This window comes from Cheilinus undulatus, linkage group 22 (genome assembly GCF_018320785.1).
Source record: "Cheilinus undulatus linkage group 22, ASM1832078v1, whole genome shotgun sequence".
Classification (NCBI taxonomy): Eukaryota; Metazoa; Chordata; class Actinopteri; order Labriformes; family Labridae; genus Cheilinus; species Cheilinus undulatus.
The window spans coordinates 33,498,307-33,518,594 of record NC_054886.1 but is presented as its reverse complement, the minus strand read 5'-3'; the positions used below and the strand labels follow the sequence as shown (position 1 = coordinate 33,518,594).

Genomic DNA, 20,288 nt, shown 5'->3' with positions numbered 1-20,288 from the left:
GGGGACAGTAAACCCAGGCAGTGAGTGTCAGGAAGTGTCAGGTGGTCAGTGGGTTAGAAAAAAACTGCTAGATAACTAACAGCTAAAAAAAACTGTAGTTTGGGTGTTTTATTTGTGACATATCAAATTATCCAAAAGTATGAAGCTGTCATGATTATACCATATTACTAAAGTTGGAACACACCCTATCACAGGACAAGGATCTTTCATTTATGGACTTTGGCCGTTTAGTTTTAGACACAGATTTACTCAGATACAGAGAAACTGCAGGTAGGTGTCTCTTCTTTGCTCTATTTAAAAATATATAAATATGATCCTGATGGACTGTGACTTTCTAAGTGAGCTAAATCTCTCCTTACATGTTATAGAGCTCAATAAAACTTTAAACTCAGACAGCTTTATGAATCAGTGTGATGTAATATAGATATACAATCACACTGCTGTTTAGAAATGTAATATAAATTAGGAGTGCAGAAGTTTAAGTTGAAAAATTGCATTCCAATTATTTTATCAAATTGTATATTCAAAGGTTTGATTGGCACTGATATAACGATGAATCCCACTTTAATGTCTGTAATGACATTCAGCAAAGGTCATTCAGCAACGGCATGGACGATTTTAGGTAATACTAACTGAATATTACAGCAGTTTATTTGCAACACATTACTTGCATGTGCTGGAATTTGAGCATAGAAAAGCGTGCTTTAGTCTTAATTCTCTTGGTAGCTTTGCAATGATAATCATACTTGAAAAGATAATTGTCTACAGCAGTGGTCACCAGCCTTTTCCAATTTAAGCTCCGCTCTGAGTGTAGCAGAGAATACCAACACAAATTTTCTAAGAAAAAATATTCAGGGCTATATATATGTGCTGCTACAAATTTAAGACTTTCTGCAAGAAATTAATGCTGCAATATTTTTACCCACGCCGATGAAATCAGCAGGGGGTTATGTAAAGGGCTCTGTATCTTTCTTTCTTTCTTTCTTTGTATGTGTACAAGTTAACTCGAGAACGGTAGGTCGGATCTTCACCAAACTTTCAGGGGATATTGGGATGGTAACAGGGAAGAATCGATTAGATTTTGGTGATGATCCACCCACCCGTTCGGTTTTTCTCGGACTTCGAATTTTGAACACCATAGTTATCAGTGGGAGCGTGAGTTCCTCGGTGGCGCTGCTTAGGCGTGGGTCTGCCGCCTTAGACGGCCATTCTAGTTTAGATATATACAATCGTATTTCTGTTTATAAATGTAATATAAATTAGGAGTGCAGAAATTTAAGTTGAAAAAAACTGCATTCCAATTATTTTATCAAGTTGTATATTCAAAGTTTCGATTGGTGTTTTCCGAGAGACTTTGTATTTGCTGCTCAAGGTCAAAATATCAAAGCACAAGTCCTTCATGATTTCAGTGTCTTGTCTTCAAAAATAGCTTTTTAATGCTTTTACCATAAAAATAGTCAAACTTTCCGATATAAGCTGAGAAATATGAGAGACAATCTGTTTCTTACAGGTACGTATACTACTCATGGCCACTTTAACACATGTAATGACATTCAGCAAAGGTCAGTCCGCAACTGCATGGAAGTTTTAGGTACTACCCACTAACTGAATATTATAGCTGCTATATCTGCACCACATTACTTTTATGTGATTGGATTTGAGCATAGAAAAGAGTGTTTTAGTCTTAATTCTCTTGATAGCTTTGCAATGATAAGCATACTTGAAAAGATAATTGTCTACAGCAGTGGTCACCAGCCTTTTCCAACTTTAGCTCCACTCTGAGGGTAGCAGAGGGAAAACCCACACACATTTTCTAAGAGAAATATTCAGGGTTTTATGCTGCTACAAGTTTAAGACTTTCTGCAAGAAATTAATCTTCAGTAATTTTTTGTATGTGATAATTTGCATTTAACAATTTGTGCAGACTAATTTTGTGTTTTTTCCATTGAGGATCCAGGGTAGGTTCTTTAACAAGAAGTCAGATGGAAAAATGGAGAAAAAAAGGAACAAAAGAAGGAACAAAAAAATTGAAGTAATCACAGTAATTTTGGCAGTAAAACCCTAAATGTATTTATCCTTTTGAATTATTTAATCACTGGTTATTAAAGTCTTATGCCATGACATACACAGAAACATGAAAACTGTTAAAAAGCATTATTCTATCCTATTTTTTATTCTGCCTTTGTTAGATAGAGGAAGGACAGTGGATAGCCTCTGAAACAGGGAAGAAAGTGGGGAGGGAAAGGCGGTAATGGGCCACAGGCCAGGTTTGAACCTGGGCCGTCCACGTACACGGGTAGCACCTTAAACCAGTCGACCATCTGCGCGCCCTGACTCCTGCCTTTTTCAAGAGAGAAAGTACGAGACAAATAAAAGAAGATGGTCCCTTTAAGGAACAATTTGTATGTTAGAAATCAGTATTAACAGGTTCTCTGAGGAAAATATATTATTACAAAGTACAATAAAGCTCTAATGGTAATTTACATTTATTAAAGTTAAGAGAAAAGGAAGTTAAATCATGACATGAGATTATGCCATATTTGAGTTTTAGAGATCCTCTCTTATGACATTTTGGCTGCTAACACTTTATTTCTATTTTTTTTTTAATTTTCCAACTTGTTATTAAAGTAAAGGGATACTTCATCATTTTAACATCCTCTACTTTATGCATGACTGTAACATTTTACATTCTAGCAAGAATAAAGCTCCATCATTCACACTACTTCACACAGATCTACTTTAAATGCCTTTAAGACCAGAAGTCTGGATCAGGTTGCTGACCTGTGTCTACAGCATACTGACATATTTCTATTTTCTAACATTTACAGGATTCTTTGCCTAATGGGTGGATTTTTGTTTCAGTCAAGGCTTTGTGCCTTCAGTGCCTTGGTTTTACAGAGTACTGTGGTGCTTCTTTTGTTGACTCAATCTAATGAAGGTGAGTATTTCATGAACATTGAGCTGCTGTTAAGTAGGAGAACACTTTATTTATTAAAGACAGCTTATCAAAATTCTGAATGCACTGCTCTTGAATTTGTGTCTTTCCAGTTGACTCTCAGGGGGTGGGACCGTCTCAGACCATAACAGCATTAGTTGGTGAGGATGTGGTCCTACCATGCCACCTTGAACCTGCAGTGGATGCTACTTCTGAGAGTGTGGAGTGGGCGAGACATGACCTTGAGCCCAGATTTGTCCACGTGTGGCATGATAGCCTAGACCTTTTGGAGAACCAGAACCCGTCTTACAAAGGAAGAACGTCATTATCTGCTGATAACCTGAAGCGTGGCGACCTCTCACTGAAACTGTCTGCAGTCAAACTCTCTGATAACGGCGTGTATACGTGCTTCTTTCCATCACAGTATAAAGAGTTTACTGTCCAGCTTGTTGTTGGTAAGTTGTGTACATGAGCTAAAACCTCACACCACTGGTACATCTGGAAAGATAATAATTAGAACCATCAGACAATCTGGCCTCTGTAAACTGTAGTGAACGGGGGAAGAAGAACCAAACCCTAAATTTACCTCATTATATTCTAGTGCAGCGGTTTTCAAAGTGTGAGGCGGGCCTCCCCTGGGGGGCACCACAGAACTTCAGGGGAGGTGAGGAACCGTAAACCAGACAAAAATAGTGATTTGCTTTGCTAACTTCTGCTCTGCATGGAGCAAAATGAATAGACGTATAGTCACTTTAAGGCAGTGATACTCAACGTGTGATTATTAGTGGCTCTGTGATATCTTAATTATAAATATTATTCCCCCAGAAAACCTTAAAATGGAAACTTTCTGCCCCTTTATACCATTTTTTGACACTTTCATCCATCTAACCTACCTTTGGTCATTAAAACCACTTTTTTCCTACTTTTTGCCCATTTTTGCCACTTTTTTTTTCCAATTTTTGCATTTTTTTCACTATTTTTTTTTGCCACTTTCTGCCCATTTAAGCATTCTTTTGTCATTAAATACCACTTTTTGCCCATTTAAACCACTCTTGACTGCTTTTTAGCCACTTTTACACATTTTTTGCCTTATTTTGCCACCTGTTGCTCATTTTTTTTCACTTCTTACCATTTTTTTTTCACTTTTCATTCCCATTTTTGCCCATTTTCACCCTCTTTTGCTGCTTTTTGGCCGTTTTTGCCATCTTTAACTTTTTATTGCTACTTTAAGCTGTTTTTGTGGCTCTTGCAGAGGTATTTTTCTACAGTTTGGCTCTTTGGTTGAGTAACGCTGCTTTAAGGATTATCAGAGCAGAATAATCAGGTAGTATTGGCAGTAAAATCATTACTGAAACCAAATAACGGATTACCTGGTAAAGACGGATGTTGAAGAACATTTGCAGACCAAAATATCAAAGATATAAAAATGTTAAAAATATTTAAAATTAGACATAAATGTTTGAAAATATGGTTAAGGTTTCTTTCAGTCTGAATCTTTAAGTGGGTGGGGGTCCACCAAATGAATAACTTTCTCACAGGGGAGGCTCACTCACACACTTTTAAAACCCCTGTTCTAGTGTAAACTCAGCTTAAAGTAGATGTAGTTTATAAATGTTACCGTGTGCACCATTTTCCCTCTAAGATAACCCTGTGCTTTAGTCTGTCTAATTATGCCCTGTATATTCTGGATCAGTTTTATTTTCCTGCCCTTTAATTCTGATTCTAAAATACTAATAATAATAATAACTAGTTTACTGATGTTACAGTGGTGTTTTTCTGAAGAGTGGGATTTTATCAGCTTTGCAAAAGTACTTTTTCTTTCCACCTTTTTACACACTATAGCTTTCTGGTCAGTATATCTTTATTTCTTTAAGTTGCACTGTTAATGTATTTTTCTTTTATCACCAGGGTCTTTCTCCTCCCCTGTCATTAATGGTATCTACAGAGGCTCTGATGGACTGGATCTTCAGTGTGAGTCTAAAGGCTGGTACCCAGAGCCTGAGGTCTCATGGCTGGATGGAGAGGGAAACATCATCTCTACTGCTCAGACAAAGACAGTCAGAGGTCCTGATGATCTCTTCACTGTCAGCAGCAGAGTGACTGTAGAGAAAACTAACGGTAACATCTTCACCTGCAGAGTCCAACAGAAGGACATCAACCAGACCAGAGAGACCAGTATTTATGTGTCAGGTGAGTTTCATCCACTATTTTTCTGCCTTTTTTTCTCGTGGTGACTCCTTAAATAATCTTATTTCTCTGTGTTTTCCATTTCAGCTGACATCTTTGAAGCCTCTTCCTCTGCTGCTGTCCGTGTCAGCATCATGGCGGTTATTCTGCTCGGTTTTGTTGCTGTAGCTGCTTTTGTTTTTTGGAAATTTATTTTTAGTAAGTACAGGTTTTCAAGGATAACTAAACAAGAACTTTATGCAAATGAGGCTATAATAAAGGATTAATGTATGTATGCTTTTAAAATGTGTTAAAGGTTTTGTGAATAACTGAGGTTGGATAATATAAATGTTATGGTATGTTCATGTATTATTATTTGAGTTCATGTTAATACGAATGTCATAAACATTTAGCTTCACATCCTGGGACTAATGACACTCGTCACTCATTAGGGGTTAATGAAAATGTAAAGTGCAGTACAAATTCAAGGATGAAGCAACATAACTACTAAAATTCCTCTCATTAGCTTCTATTACTGATTGAATACTGAATATTTGTTTATAAAACAAAACTTTATATTTTTTGCATCATTTTTAAAGTAGTCTTCTGTGTTGCCTTCACTTTTTTTGCTCAGTTTCTTTAAAACTAATTTTCACTTGTTTTCTTTGTATGATCATTACAGAACAAGTAAAGACACAATTCTATGTTTTTATTTTCACACAGAAGCAAAGAAGCATCAGGATGCTGAAATGGAACAGAGAGAGCTGCTCATGATAGAAGAAAAGAAGAGGGAGGATTTGGAGGAGAAAAAGAAAACACTGGAAGAAGACTTGAAGAAGAAAGAGGAAGAGCAGAGAGACTTGGAGGAGAAGGTTCATAAACTGACTGATCAATGCAAAGAACTGAAGAACCAGGCAGATCAGCTCAAACATCACAGAGAGGACATGGAGAGAACCTCTAAAGATATTGAGGAGAAGTTTAAGTCAGCAGAGACGATAGCAGAACGTGACAAAGCTGAGGGATACTTGGAAATGAAAGCTGTTGCATTAACAACACAAAATATATATATATATAAAAAACACACTTCTGCTGTATATGGGTAATGTTTCAGGTTTATGGATAAGTTAAAGCTTCAAACCTTTATTTTTTGTACCTTGTGCCAGTCAGCAGTTGATGATTAAACATGGGTAAAGCTGTACACATTTAAATGGAAAATGAACTCTATTTTTTTTTACTATGGTGCTCCAATCTTATACTGCATCAGGTTGATTGAAAACACATGAAGAAGATCAATGATTACACGATGAAAACAAATGAAAACTGTTTTTCTTTTTACCTAATCTGTGTGTGTGCCATCACTATAGAAAGTTGTTTTACAAATCTTTTCTTGGGAGTTTGAGGTTTGCTGTCAGTCTAATCTCATCTGTAATCAGCACTGTCTGTCTGTATAGCTGTAGTCACAGTGTGATTAATCTGTCAATAGTTTATAAGAAGAAACCCTCATTTAAAAAAATGAGCAACACTTCAGGAAGATCGTAGAGCCTTAAATGATTAAGATTTATGTATTTTTGTAACACTGATTTTTAAAGTGTTTTCTTTTAACTAGTCTACACAAAACTTGATGTATGAATTAAAAAGACTGGTACAAAAAATACAATTAAAAATACATAATGGTTAAAGACTGTATATGGGAAGCTTTTAACTAATTGTTCAAATTTAATGTAATATTAATAGTCCGTAGACTAAAAAAAGAAACTTTGCCTAATGGTATGGGACTAACATTCATCTTTAATTCTAATATAAAAGAGTTTTCAGTCAAAGTTTTGGAGGTTGTAGAAAAGGTCATCAGAGGAGGAGACTGTTTAAAACGACTCCAATGTGAGACTTTATGAATCGTGCAGCCCTGAAATGATAATTAACTTTTATTATGTTGGATCTTAGAATCTGAAGAAAAGCTCTTTGTGCTTTTAAACAGGTGGAAATAGACCTTTATTGTTATTTATTCCTTCATTGTGCCTCAATGGCAAGCTCCACCCAGCCACGGTCTCACTTCACAGGAAGCACAGATAAAAACATTAGTCTACTTCAGCGCCTAAAATAACCACCAAGAGTAGTAAAAGTAGGGGTGCAACGATACACAAAATTCATGGTTCGGTTCGATACGTTTTTGTCACGGTTCGATACTTTTTCAATACAAAAATAGAGACATTTCCATGCCTTTTTTACTTGTTTATTGAAAATTAAATGTATCTGGTGCAGCTTTACCTGACACATGTTCTGCTGTGCAGACTTACACTATACCATATAAAACAAAAACAGCACCATGTAAAAATAAGAATAATATTTAAAAAAATAAATGTATCTGATGGAGAAATCACCCATCTTATGTGGTGCATTCTCAGCAGCAGAGTATATATTACAAATAAATGACTCCCTAAATATTTTCTGAAACATTTGAAACATTCTAACAACACAGCATCAACCAAATACAGTACTGTATCATTTGGGGGTCCCTGATGGTGTATTTTCTATTTTTGGCAGAATATAAAACAAACACACCCAATCCCTGACATGAAAATAATTTTAGAACCACTGTTCTATGGTGTACAGTTCTATAAGAATATAAAAAAAAAACAAAAAAAACAAATGAAAAATTAAATGTCTCTGGTGCAGCTATACCTGAACCATGCTCTGCTGTGCAGAACATATCCACTGAGCTTTCAGGACAGAGCGCCTCATCAGAAGTTGATAAAATAAATATAAAATCGAGTATTGTTCGATTCAGTGGTCTCAGTTTGGTCCGCACTGTATTGAACGGTTCAATACAGATACATGTATTGTTGCACCCCTAAATAAAAGGGATAAAGATGAGTTTTTAAAACCTTTGATTGTTTTAATTTTGCCTGGCATTGCTGTTGCAGGATACAGCACCTGTGATTATTAATAAACTTAATTTTTCATCATTGATCTACACCCAGAAAGAAGAATTAGAGTAGTTTTAAACTGATGTTTTGGTGGATCACGTTACAGCCAGTGGTGCAAGTTTAAAAGTTTGATCTTAGAGAGGACAGGTGCAAGGGTCACGCCATACCAGGGCTGTGCCATGCCATGGTATGTGAGTTTCTATGCACACATTTGTCTTTTGCAAAATTGCAATGGTGGACATCATTAGCAGGAATTTTTTAAATCACTTTTAAAGCATCTACACACACAGGCAGTGGTGCTGCTGGCGGTACATCATTACACAGTAAAGTCGGCTGTTTTTTAAAATTTCCTACCCCGGTATTACTGTATTACTGCCCATAAACGCAGCATCATTTAACTCCCGCTGACATTTAAAGCCACATACAAAGTTTTTTTTTTTTTTACTTTCTGAAATAATGAAAGAAAAATCATTTATTTTCAGTGAACAGTGGCTAGGTACACGTTTCATTTAAAGTGGTACAACCAAGATAAAACTGCTAAATTATTTTTTAACCATACCACTCTTGGTTATAGTCATAATTACATGCATCCACTTTCTAATTAGAACAAAAGTAAGAGGATTTTTCTGAGTAGTTGCCTGTTTGTTTTTTTTGCTAACCTTTTGGCCAAGTCACCCTTACAGAAGAGATGTCAGTCTCAGTGGTTCTGCATCTACTTAAATAAAGGTTTATTGAAAATTAATAATCTAGTTGTATAAAAGCCAAGTGGCACAAAGAGTAGGATGAACATTCACCATGACTACAGTGATGACTGTTTTTTAAATAAAAGAAAATAAAATTTAGAATAGAATATGATTATTCCAAGAAGGAATACAAGCATTAAAAGCTGTGATCATTTTTGTCTTTTTTTTTCAGACAATAGTTTTTCTAAAACACAGGTCTGTGGGAGTATTTTATATGTGATCCCCGTTAATGACTTAATCATATCTCAGAACTGCTTTTCTAATTAGGGATGGGAACAATTCATCAATGATTGATTAATTGGTCATTAAGAATTTGGTTAATCACAGGGAGTTTAGTCGATCTGATGTTGGCATTTAATAAAGAGACTAAACACGTCTTACTCTGCACTGCACATCAATATCTACCGTCACGACAGTGTGTGTGGGTTTTAACAAAAGCAATCAGACATCTTACCCACCAGGGGGCACTTTAACTTAAGGCGAGAGAGACAGGAGAAGTGCTCGAGCAGCGCAATGCATTATCTCAATATGCCCGAAATGCAAAATGAAGAGAGCGAAGCGAAGTGTGGTGTGGGACTATTTCAGTTTAGAGAAAGACCTTGCTCATTGTAAACATTGTAAACTCATCATTTGCGCATCCCTGCAGTAGGTAATACTATAGACCATGCCTTGTTTATGTTTAATCATTGCTGTAATGTTGAGTGAGTATGTTGGGGCTAGGATGGTCAGGGCTGGGGGGACATGCAAAGACGGGGGGCCTCATATCAGAGTCTGCTTAGAGCCTCACTTTAGCCAGGGGCAGCCCAGTGAAAGACTCAACTATTCTCCTCACACCACAGTAGATTCTTGCATTTTTAATCATCATACACAATAATTTGTCAGGTGTGTGCTGCTGTGTGATCTGAAAACAAAGAAAGACAGCAGAAAGGAAAAGACACAGAGTGTAAGATGTAGAACTGTTTTACTCCCAAAGACATTTTTATTTCATAGAACGTCTAAGGTAAACATTTACATGTCTGTAAATTAAAGTAGAGGAACAAAACACATGAGCAACAAAATCATGCATTTCAAAGAAATAGTTAACTCAGTTATCAAATTATTTTCCTCACATTAAAGAGTTTTTAGTTTAGCATGTGGTGCAATGCTATATTAATACAGCTGTTGTTGCTTTTGAGTCAAAACTTTAGTCAATATTTTACAAACAATGTTTGGCCAGTAGAGGGCAGAAGTCTCCTCTTATTAAAGGAGCAGTCTGTGTGTTTTCACACTTTTCTCTCACAGATTATTATCAGTGAAACTTTGTGGTTCAGTTCTTTTATATGGCTGATATTAACCGCAGTATTATTATTGTAGATACGTCTACTGCTGAGTGTCTGTCTGGGGTCAGACTTTGGTTAATGGTTCAAGTTTACCACAAACCGTCTAACAGAGTTTACAGCGATCATGTTCTCATGTTCTCAGCTATTTCAGACATGAACAGACTGAGCACAAACACCAAGGTGATTCAACCTCCACAGTATCCTCAGTATTTCTACAGCTTTTAAAAATAAACCTAGCTGGGTGAGACACTTTCTGGCCCAGACCGAATACATGCAATGCACAGGCGAAGAAGCAGTCCCAGATAGCTCAGTACTCTTTTTTTATTTACTCTTTTTTCACCATTTCAAAGACATTTAACATATGTATTTTTGCAGAACCTGATTTCCTAAATTCAGTCTTCATAATGTAAAGAAAAAGAAAAGAAAAAAAAAATCCCCCTCTACCATCCAGCTGGGCCATGGAAACCTCCACCACAACAGCTCACAGAGACTGTCTTCCAGTATTCAGTGTTTCTGTGCAGCTATCTGAAAGAGATGCAGAAAATATGTTAAAAACAGCTGATGAGATATGAAAGGGATGTAACCCTGATCTCTTTAGACCCTTTTCCTTTTTCTCCTTTTTTGTTATTTGTATTTATTTTTCATTCATTAATTTTATTATTTTCCTCTCTCGTTTCTGTTACTTATGAGTAGCCGGATGCAGTGTGTCGCTGCCTCTGTTGTCGTGTTTAATCTAAAGCTTCCCATTTCCTCATTTTAACTTTTTCTCCAGCCACATCCTGCCGATGCTCTCTCACACCCAGATCTTTTGACAATTATGCCGATGTGCATCATCAACAAGCACAACTCACACGGATCACAAGTGGAGAGATAACGTCATATCTAGTTAAATTTGTCCAAACGTGGGTGTTTTATTTGATCTTTAATGCACTGAAGATCATAAATATTGTCAAAAGAGCAGAAATATAAAAGCAAAGCTCCAAAATGAGGCAGGGTGAAACAATGTGTCTGGAGAGCTGCAGGTGTGTCAGGGCTGGTTTTAGTCATTTGGAGGCCCAGGGCAAAGACCAATATGAGGCCCCTCCCCCTTTAACTAAAGAAATAATAATGAGCGGAAAAAAATTAGAAAGCATCTCTTTTATGTTAATAAAGCCACAGAACTACAGTAAATGCCCCAATGTGAGATATAAATACCCAAATATCCAACCATAATTTATCATTTTCTTTGAAAAACATCTCAGAACTCAAACTCAGCTCATTCTAATATCTAAAAAATCTTTAGGCCAGGTGAACTTTCATAACGCTGGTGTTGGGCCAAAGACTGGTATCTCCAAAATGACTTTTCAGGGAATGAAAAGTTTATAATTTAAAAAAATGATATAAATATGATTTATAAAAACAAAATAAATCATGAAAAATTAAAACAAAAGGTTTTAGCCTGATATCAGTGATAAAATAAATATATGCTCATTATCAGTGACAGATTGGTTCCTCTGACTCTATACAGACACTTGTATCCCATTTAACCTCATAATTATCCACCAGTCCACTGTTTTATTTCATTTCATCTGCAGATTAACAGATCTATCATCTACCTTACATTCCCAGTTTGTATTGGGGCTCTCGCTAAAGTATTTTTTAGACAATGTGGCTCTGTGGTAAAATAAGGTTGAGTACCACTGGTCTAACTGTTACAGTTACGGGTGGAACCGTGAAATAGCACTTTAAAAGGGCAATATATAGTTTTGGGGAAGAGATTTTCAATCAAACAAGAAAAATCTTAATTGGTTGATTTTCACGTATCTGCAAAATTTCTTCAGTTTCATGATGAATAAACCAAATAAAAACAGAAGAAAAGTAGGGCTGGGCGATATATCGAGTATACTCAATGTATCCCGGCTTTTGCCACCCACAATGTAAAAAATGACTCTATCGCAAACATCCGAGTATAAATTATGTGGAAGTTTTTCTCACTGGAGTTTTGCTTCTCCCATAGTCCCTGAACGCATCTCTCACAGCAGAGAGCTCACTCTCTCTCCTCCGCCCATCCAGAAAACCCCTCTGCACATGCGCATCAGTGGTGAGAAACAAGGGAGAGGAAGGTAAACAGAGCAGCGTGGCTAGTTAGCGGGGAGCTCGCTGACTTTTGAGACAGCGAGAAACCACGCTGGATCTGCAGCGTTGAGCAGTCGTTCAGCATTGAAAAGGAAGAGGTTGAACTCACGCGGTATTAGTTAAAATACACCGCAAGATGTCTCTGAGACAACGGCGGCAGTAACACAACACGTCACTAAAGACATGAGCCCAGTGTTGTTGAAAAGACACCTAACACAGAATACGTGATTTGCCTGGGCATGAGCATTTTGCTGAAAACTACCAGCCAGAGTCGTACATGTCAGAGAGAAGACGGCCCAGCAGTGGAAAAATGTGATCCACTTCTCCTCAGCTACGGAGACTTATGTCAGCCTGACAGTTCAAGACAGACAACGAGTAGTTAAAATGTTCCCGCCTCCAGACCAGCTTTTTCCCCCCATGATCACATCGGAGAGTTTCTTGAATAAGGTCTAAAGACGCTCTCATGTTATGAACTGGTCAGAAACTGGTCCAGCGTTCATCAGCACAGATAGCAGACTAATATAATCACAGCTGTGAGCCTGAATGGAGGACTAGACTGCAGGGTTTTGGCCATTTATGGCATGCATGATTGGTGAATTCTGTGTAGGTTTGCTTCACCCTCAATGAGGAAAACAATCATTTTATAATCAGCAATAGTAAACATAACATAGAAAACTTTTAAGGACTTTCCATACACTGTTAAATACTAAGTATTTCATGATTTATGTACTTTTGATTTATAGTAAAAGATTGAATGAAGTCCTTTTCAAAATAAAACAGCTAAATTTGACTTTATATTGATTTTTACTTTCTGCAAACAATTTTATTAAAAATCCGATAGAACAGTCTATTTTATCACCAAACTAGTGTCATTTGGAGCCGAATTAAATACAGCAGCTGAGAGGTCATTTCAAAATATCGCGATATATATCGTGTGTCAGGATATAGCAAAAATATACCGGGATATCAATTTTAGGCCATACTGCCCAGCCCTAAAGAAAAGCACCATTTTCAACCCAGTCTCACTAGTTTGCGTACAAATAACACGACATTGCACTCCCAAAAAACGTGCAATGCATACACAAAACTTCAATTTTGCGTGCAGTTGATACGCATATTTCTCGCATCTATTTTAATGGCCAGCCAACTTGGTGCATGTGTAGCAGACCCCACCACCTCTCTACTGTCAGTGTTTTACTGACCTCATTTTCCTCTGAAAATAGTTGATTTCATCAGTTATGAAGAAAATATTTCTAGGTTTGTATTATTACCTTATTAGTATTGTAAATATGAAATTCCTGAGTTTGAATTTCTTCGGAAAACAACCTGGTGCAGCTTTCACATTGCACTGATCAGTTCAAAGTTAAATAGCTATAATTTTCAGTGGGCTAACACATGGCTAATAAATACAGTTTTCTTAAGAAAGAAGTGTATTGCTTTCCACAGTCCACAAGCAATGGATTTTAGTTCTAAGTATGTTGTGAGCAAAATGTATGCACTTGACAGCCAGAAAAAGTACCTCCTAGACAGGGCAAGTAGGAATTTAGATGGGGCAAGTAGATTTGGGAAGTACTTGCCCTGAAGGGAAAGTAGGCGGACCCTGTTTTAACATAAAGTTGGTTTCACTGACCTGTTTGATCTTCTTGTGGTGGTGATTTTCCAGACAATAAACCAAAAAAATCTGAAAAAATCAGATGAAACATCACCATAAAAAAGGCACACAGCAGTGTAATCTTTTAAAACGGTGAATGAGCAGGAAGTTGGAAAAATGATCTAAAAGGAAACATCACACATTATGGTTTCTTGCATTTCCGTACCTTTGTGTATGCAGCAGAGAATCAGTCCCATTGCTATCAGAAACGTGAATACCACTACAATCTTAAAAATCCACAGCTGGGTGGGAAAATTAGACGGATGTTGTTGTGGGGGTTGAAACTCTTTGTATATTTTCTCCTTTTTTCTGACAGCCAACCAGCTCTCTGGTGATTGTCCAGCTTCTGATATGCTGCAGTTGTAAAGTCCTTCATGAGACTTGGAAACATTTTTGATGGTCATGTGACCAAGGACAAACCCAAGAGAGACACCATCTTTGTAGAAATCAGAAATATGTTTAGACTCTGAGTACTGCGTTCTGCATAAAAGAGTCACATCAGATCCCTCCATCACAGGACGGGCAGGAACCTCCAGGATCACAGATCCATCTGAAAAATGTCGTACAAAGAGTGTTTAGAGAATGGCAGTGGGTCTAGTTGAATGTGATAACATTGTGTAGTGGGCAGTGGAATAACTGTTGGTTTCCATTTGTGGTGACTGCTGACTGAGATAAGGGATGAGATTAAATAGATCCTGGAACTTAGCCTGGTCTGGAGCAGGCTAGCTCCACAGAATAAATTTCCATGGTAACTTATGTCATAACATATCCCGCTTTCTACTATCCCGCTTTTGTGCAACCGGATCACGGATAAGTTGAGCCAGGATAACCAAGATATCCCGGATCCTAGTTTTGTGCAACGGGCCCCAGGTTTGAGTCTCCTGGTTTGTCTTACATACCAGTAACAGTGATGTTGATGGAACCAGTGCCGTTTCCTTCGTCGTCTTCACACCAGAACTCTCCACTGTGTCGTTCAAAGGCAAACTCAGTGCTGCATCTTGATGCAGGAGGAGTACAGATGGAAGAATTTGTTGGTTTGTTGTGTCTGTGCATCACTCTCCATCCAGTCAGTCCCATCAACTCTTCACAACTAATGTGGACGGTCTCATACTCAAAGAACTGCAGTCTGTCTGGAGTAATATGAGGACGAGCTTCACCTGAGGGTGAAAGAAAGGAACCTGTTTAACTTTTATTCAACTTATTCCTTTTTTTGTTTTTTTAGAAAGCATAGTTTAGGTGAGAGTGCATTTTCTGCTTCATTTCACAAATAAACATTTTAAGTTTCTCTATCGTCAAACTTTTAAGAAATTTTAAAAGCAGTCTCTGTTTAAACATAGTTCTGTTTAGATGTTAGCAGAAGACACATAACCATATGTTTAATTTTAGAGACACAAGCACAAACTGAGTGTGAAACCTACCAGCATTTTGAGCAGAGTGACTCTGTTTAATCTGTGCAACCAGCAGAACCATCACAGCGACCACTGGAGAGAGGAAATAGAGATTTTCTAGATTTTACTTGTGAGAAAAAAATAGTAATGTAGTTATGAGAAGAACCTGAACTCACAGAGTCTGCTGCAGAGAGATGTGATGTCCATGATGCCTGACTGCTGACTGCTGCAGCGTGACTCTGAACTGTAACGACCACACAGAGACACCCTGTCAGAGAGAACTTCCTCTTCCTGTCTGATCTATTCTGATGTTAATACAGCAGGTATAAACTATCAATTGTTCTTGCTCAGCTTATTGACAAACCTAGAAAAATGACATCACACTTCTGAAACATCCCTCTTCCCTTCCCTGTCTGACTCCATCCAGGCCATGTGACAGTGGACCGGCTCTTTACCCTTTCAGGACATTTTGAGGGGCCTGGGCGTTGCTCATCCAGTCTATATGGGTTATGTGGACTCAGAGAAGGCTTATGATCTCATCTCTAGGGTGGTCATGTGGGGTTACTGCAGAAAAGTAAAGGAGTGTTGCATTCTCAGCACAAAGTTGGACATGTTCCCAGTGCATGTCGGCCATTGCCAGGGCGGCCCCATTTCACCATCTCTGTTTGTGACTTTTATGGACAGGATCTCAAGGGAGGAGGGTTTCCAGTTTGGGGACCTCTGAACTTCATTTCTGCCTTTGCAGATGATGTGGTTCTGTTGGCCTTTCTGCTGTGGACCACCAACAGGCACTGGGGTAGTTTTTCAGTTGAGCCCAAAGTGTCTGGGGTGAGAATAAGCACCACAAAGTTCAAGGCCATTGTTCTCTATTGGAAAACATTGGATTGCTCCCTCCCAGGTGGGGAGTAAGTCTTTGCCCCATGTGAAGGACTTCAAGTATCTCAGGCTCTTGTTTATGAGTGAGGGTAGACTGGACTATGAGACTGGGTTCAAGCAGTTGAAATTAGAGTCCTCAGGAGGGTGTCTGGGCTCAGCCTTAGAGAAAGGGTGAAGAGCTTGATATCTGGAGGGACCTCAGAGTAGAGTCGCTGTTCCTCCATCTTGAAAGTTGCCAGTTGAGGTGGTTTGGGCATCTGACCAGGATGCCTTTAAGTTGCTTCCCTTTAGAGGTCTTCCGGGCACATCCAACTTGAAGGAAACTCTGGGGAGAACCAAGATATCCCTGGAGGGAATATATATCCTATCTGACCTGGGAATGCCTCCGAAACCCTTGGGAAGAACTGGAAAACATTGCAGAGACAAAGGTTGTTTGGGCTGATTAACTTCACCTGCTTTTACTATAACCTATCCTCTGTCAGAGGAAGATGGATGGACGGACTTCTGAAACATGGAATTAGTCCACGTTGTCTCTGCATTTCCCATCGCAGAGTCTGCCTTGATATTTCAAAACATCAGTAGAAGTTACTAGAGTTTGTAAGATGTCCCAGTGCATGTGAGGGTTATTTCCATTCCCTCCAACAATTCACAGACGTTTTTAAGTTGGATGGTGACACTGATTTCCAGTCAGTTTGAAAGTGCATGTGCATGTTTGTTTTTTCAAGGCTGACCACACACTATAGATGATAAAGTTTTAGTCTAGTTTAGTTTAAGTTTTTTCCTTTTTACAAAGGACAGTTACAGATGAGTTTTTGATCTTGTATTCCTATATTCTTCTATGTTTTTCTAACAGAACAGTCTCTGTTATGATGAAAGTAATGAATAAAGTATGTCACTGTGATCCACCATATAGCAGATTTTCAAAAACACATTTAAACACCCACCTCTAAACCACTGGGCTGAGATGCAAATTTGGTTTTAATGCACAATATTAGACATTTTGGAATCATGGTAATGTGGGTAATGGGTCCTGTGGCGAGAGAAACCACCTCTGTCACTGGATACTGTATTTATAAAAGTAGTTCAACTCTGTCCTCTGCAGTCTGTTAACTACACTTTTCTAGGAACTCAGAGATATTCACTGTTTGGACTACATCAGATTCTCCAGTCATGAAAAAATGTTTGATAGGACCATAGCTGGAATTACAGGGGAGCTCAGCTATCCTGAAAAGGGCACAAGCTTCCCCTAAAGCCTCAAATGACACATTTAGGGGGAGCTCTAAAAACTGTCAACTTGTAGGTTGTTACTTTATTTTATGTACAGTAAGTTTCCTGAAATATGCTGCATGGCAGCGCTGCACTGAAACAAGGTGAAGACTCACATAGGGACCTTAACATATCAGCGAGTTGGCATTTTTTCTAAAGGATTTTGTGGGTATAACGTGTTTTCTGTGGTTGTTTTTACGTATTTTTTGCTTTGATTTTCTTTGATTAAACTTGTTGCATCATACTTAAGTTGCTGTTATTGTGCCTAAATGGCTATCACTATCATTACATTGAGTGTGTATATAACAAACTACAGTAGAACTCAACTCCCTCTGTAATGATTGCAAACCCATGCTGAAGCAGAGCAGGAGCAGCACAAAAACATCTTTTCCATCTTTTAAAGCTTTAGGTGTGACTATGCTCTTGTTTTAATGGAGAAATCTGGTCATATTCTGCTAAAACTGTCACCTTGGCAACAACTGAGGTAATCTCTCCATCTCCAAACCGCTCCCCAGCAGAATTTTATGAATCAAAATTTTGAATTTACCTAGAGGGGTACATTTAAATTTAACACACCACAACCTAAGGGGAAACCCAACAAGGATTGTACGTCACTTCGCGCCCCATGGTCAAGGTCGCCCCATTGTAGAGGTCTGCAACAGATGAGCCCAAAACGCCCAACCATAGAGGTCTGTGGCCAGATGCCTCTCCAACACCTGATCTGATTGCTACACACTGGTGGAGGCCCTTGCTATTGGCCTTCAGTACTACTAAACCCCACCTGTAGCTACCACCTCGTTCTCCTCAAATTTTGAGATGGATTATCCTGATGACAGACTGGCAAACCCATCTGCTCTACAAGGTTAGCTGTCTCCTCCATTGCTTGGCAGTTCAGACATTAAACTGGATAACTGAGTAGATGGAAGCATGGTCTTTTTTATGGCAGGAGTAGAAAATTACATGTTGTAAATGATAGAACATTGTTAAATTAAGAGATCATCACTTTCATTTTGACTTCATGAACATGTGAAGCACTGTTAACATGCATTTTTGATGCTGAGTGTTTAAATCACATATTCATCACCTTTATTTTACTATCACTTTTTATTTTAATCTTTGATGCACTTTTTTCATAATAGATAAATTAAAATGTTTGAGCTTTTATTATAAATGATCAATGAAATACATGTAAAATGATCACATTTTTTTTTAACATTTTTTACACTTTTAACTTTTGTAAGACTTTGTGAATATAGGACTAAATAAAAGCTGTATTTAAAGTTGTAGTACCTCTTTTTCCTGTGCAGAGTTGCTGCAGGTTTTGCTCAGTCTGGGGGATTAAAATAGAAGGTTGTAGAGACACTGTGTCGTCTGCATACAAGCACAATTTATCATCAAAGAAAGACTTTAAAGAAAAACAGGTGGTCTGCTACTGTTTCTTATTTAATCAACAGCATCAAAAAGGCATACTGTTTGGTGTCTAAAGTACCTTTCTAGTCATCTGACAACTCAAAGTGCATTTACTCCACATTCATACACTGATGGTGAGGACTGCTGTGCAGAGTGGCCCTCTGTTTTAGCTAATCCCATCTATACACATTCACACAACTCTAGCAGCAGTGGGGGTAAATTTTCAGATTAAACTTTAAACCTTTTAACTGAGAGACAAATGACCCTAATGACTGGGCCACAGTCACTCAGCAACTCAGATGAACCTGAGATTTTAAGTAGACAATAGGGCTCAGGCTGCTGCATACATAGTTTGTGTTGCATCTTTTTTACTTGGTATAAGTGTGAATGGAACTGAAAAACACTGAATGATGGAGCGGTAGGTGCAATTAGCTAAGACATCAACCTTCACCTTTCGGTTCTGTTTTGTATTGTTTTCTTCTTTTAGTTCTAATGTTAAAATAATAATAAAAGGAAAAATAATGTGATGATGATGATGTGATGGTGATGATGACGACACTGACCTGCTTGGAAGTGAATAAAAAATAATGATATTGCATTACCTTAATGTTTATTTGCATTCATTCAGTGTATCTGAGTTTTTATGTTTAAAATGAGTTAAATCAGTTCTTAACAGAGTTTATCACAGCTCAGACACAACGTCAGTGAGGTTTCATTACAAAGTCGAGGCTTGAAACCGAAGGTGACCAAGATTTTTCCATCAGGATTCCTTGACTTTGGAACAACCTTCCAGAGATAAGAAAGAGGAAGACTCAGTCACATCTTTTAAATCACTTAGAACTCATTTTTATAAGCACGCCTTTATGTCATCTCCTTATTTGATTCTTTGTTTTCTGCTTCCATAATTTTTAAGTATATCTCAGTTCCTTGATATATTTACTTGCTTTTATTCCTTCTTAATCTCAGTCTATTTCATTGCCTTTTGGCTGCTATTTCTCATTCCTTTCTATCACATATTCTTTTACTGCCTTTACATTCATACAGCTGATTTTAATATTGATTTTTCCTCTTTATATTTTACTGTTTTACTGACTTGTCTTGTTTATTGTTTATCTCTCTTGTTTTCATTCCTCCTTGTTTCTCTTTTAATTTCTGAAATATTCTTTATCTTTGGTCCTCTTGGTCTCAACCAGTGAAGCTGGTTCCTGTGGTCTTAATGGTATCTTTGATGTCAATGTGATGTTTGTGTCTGTCTGTGAAGTCCTACTTTCATGGTCTCTTATGCTGTCAGTGCTCTAATCATGTCCTATAATGTCTCAGTTTGCATGTCGTCTGGGTCTTGATGTCTTATGATGTCGGGTTTTATTGTTCTGTAATCGCTGTTTTTGTTGTGCTTAGTTGCTTTGCTCCTCTGCTTTGACATGTCAGAGCACTTTGAAAACCCTCTATACAAAACAAGCATATTATTATTATCATTATTATTATTAGTAGTAGT

At 37.8% G+C, this 20,288-nt stretch overlaps 1 protein-coding gene across 1 annotated transcript; it reads left to right on the top strand.

Moving 5' to 3' along the window:
• The first annotated feature begins 239 nt into the window (after positions 1-239).
• On the top strand, positions 240-6,289 carry LOC121504939 (butyrophilin-like protein 10). The gene is made up of 6 exons (XM_041780056.1): positions 240-270; positions 2,829-2,938; positions 3,049-3,390; positions 4,844-5,125; positions 5,210-5,320; positions 5,825-6,289. Exons 2-6 carry the CDS (start codon positions 2,842-2,844, stop codon positions 6,202-6,204), a joined length of 1,212 nt encoding a protein of 403 aa, XP_041635990.1. The 5' UTR covers positions 240-270; positions 2,829-2,841; the 3' UTR covers positions 6,205-6,289.
• Positions 6,290-20,288: the final 13,999 nt, after the last annotated feature.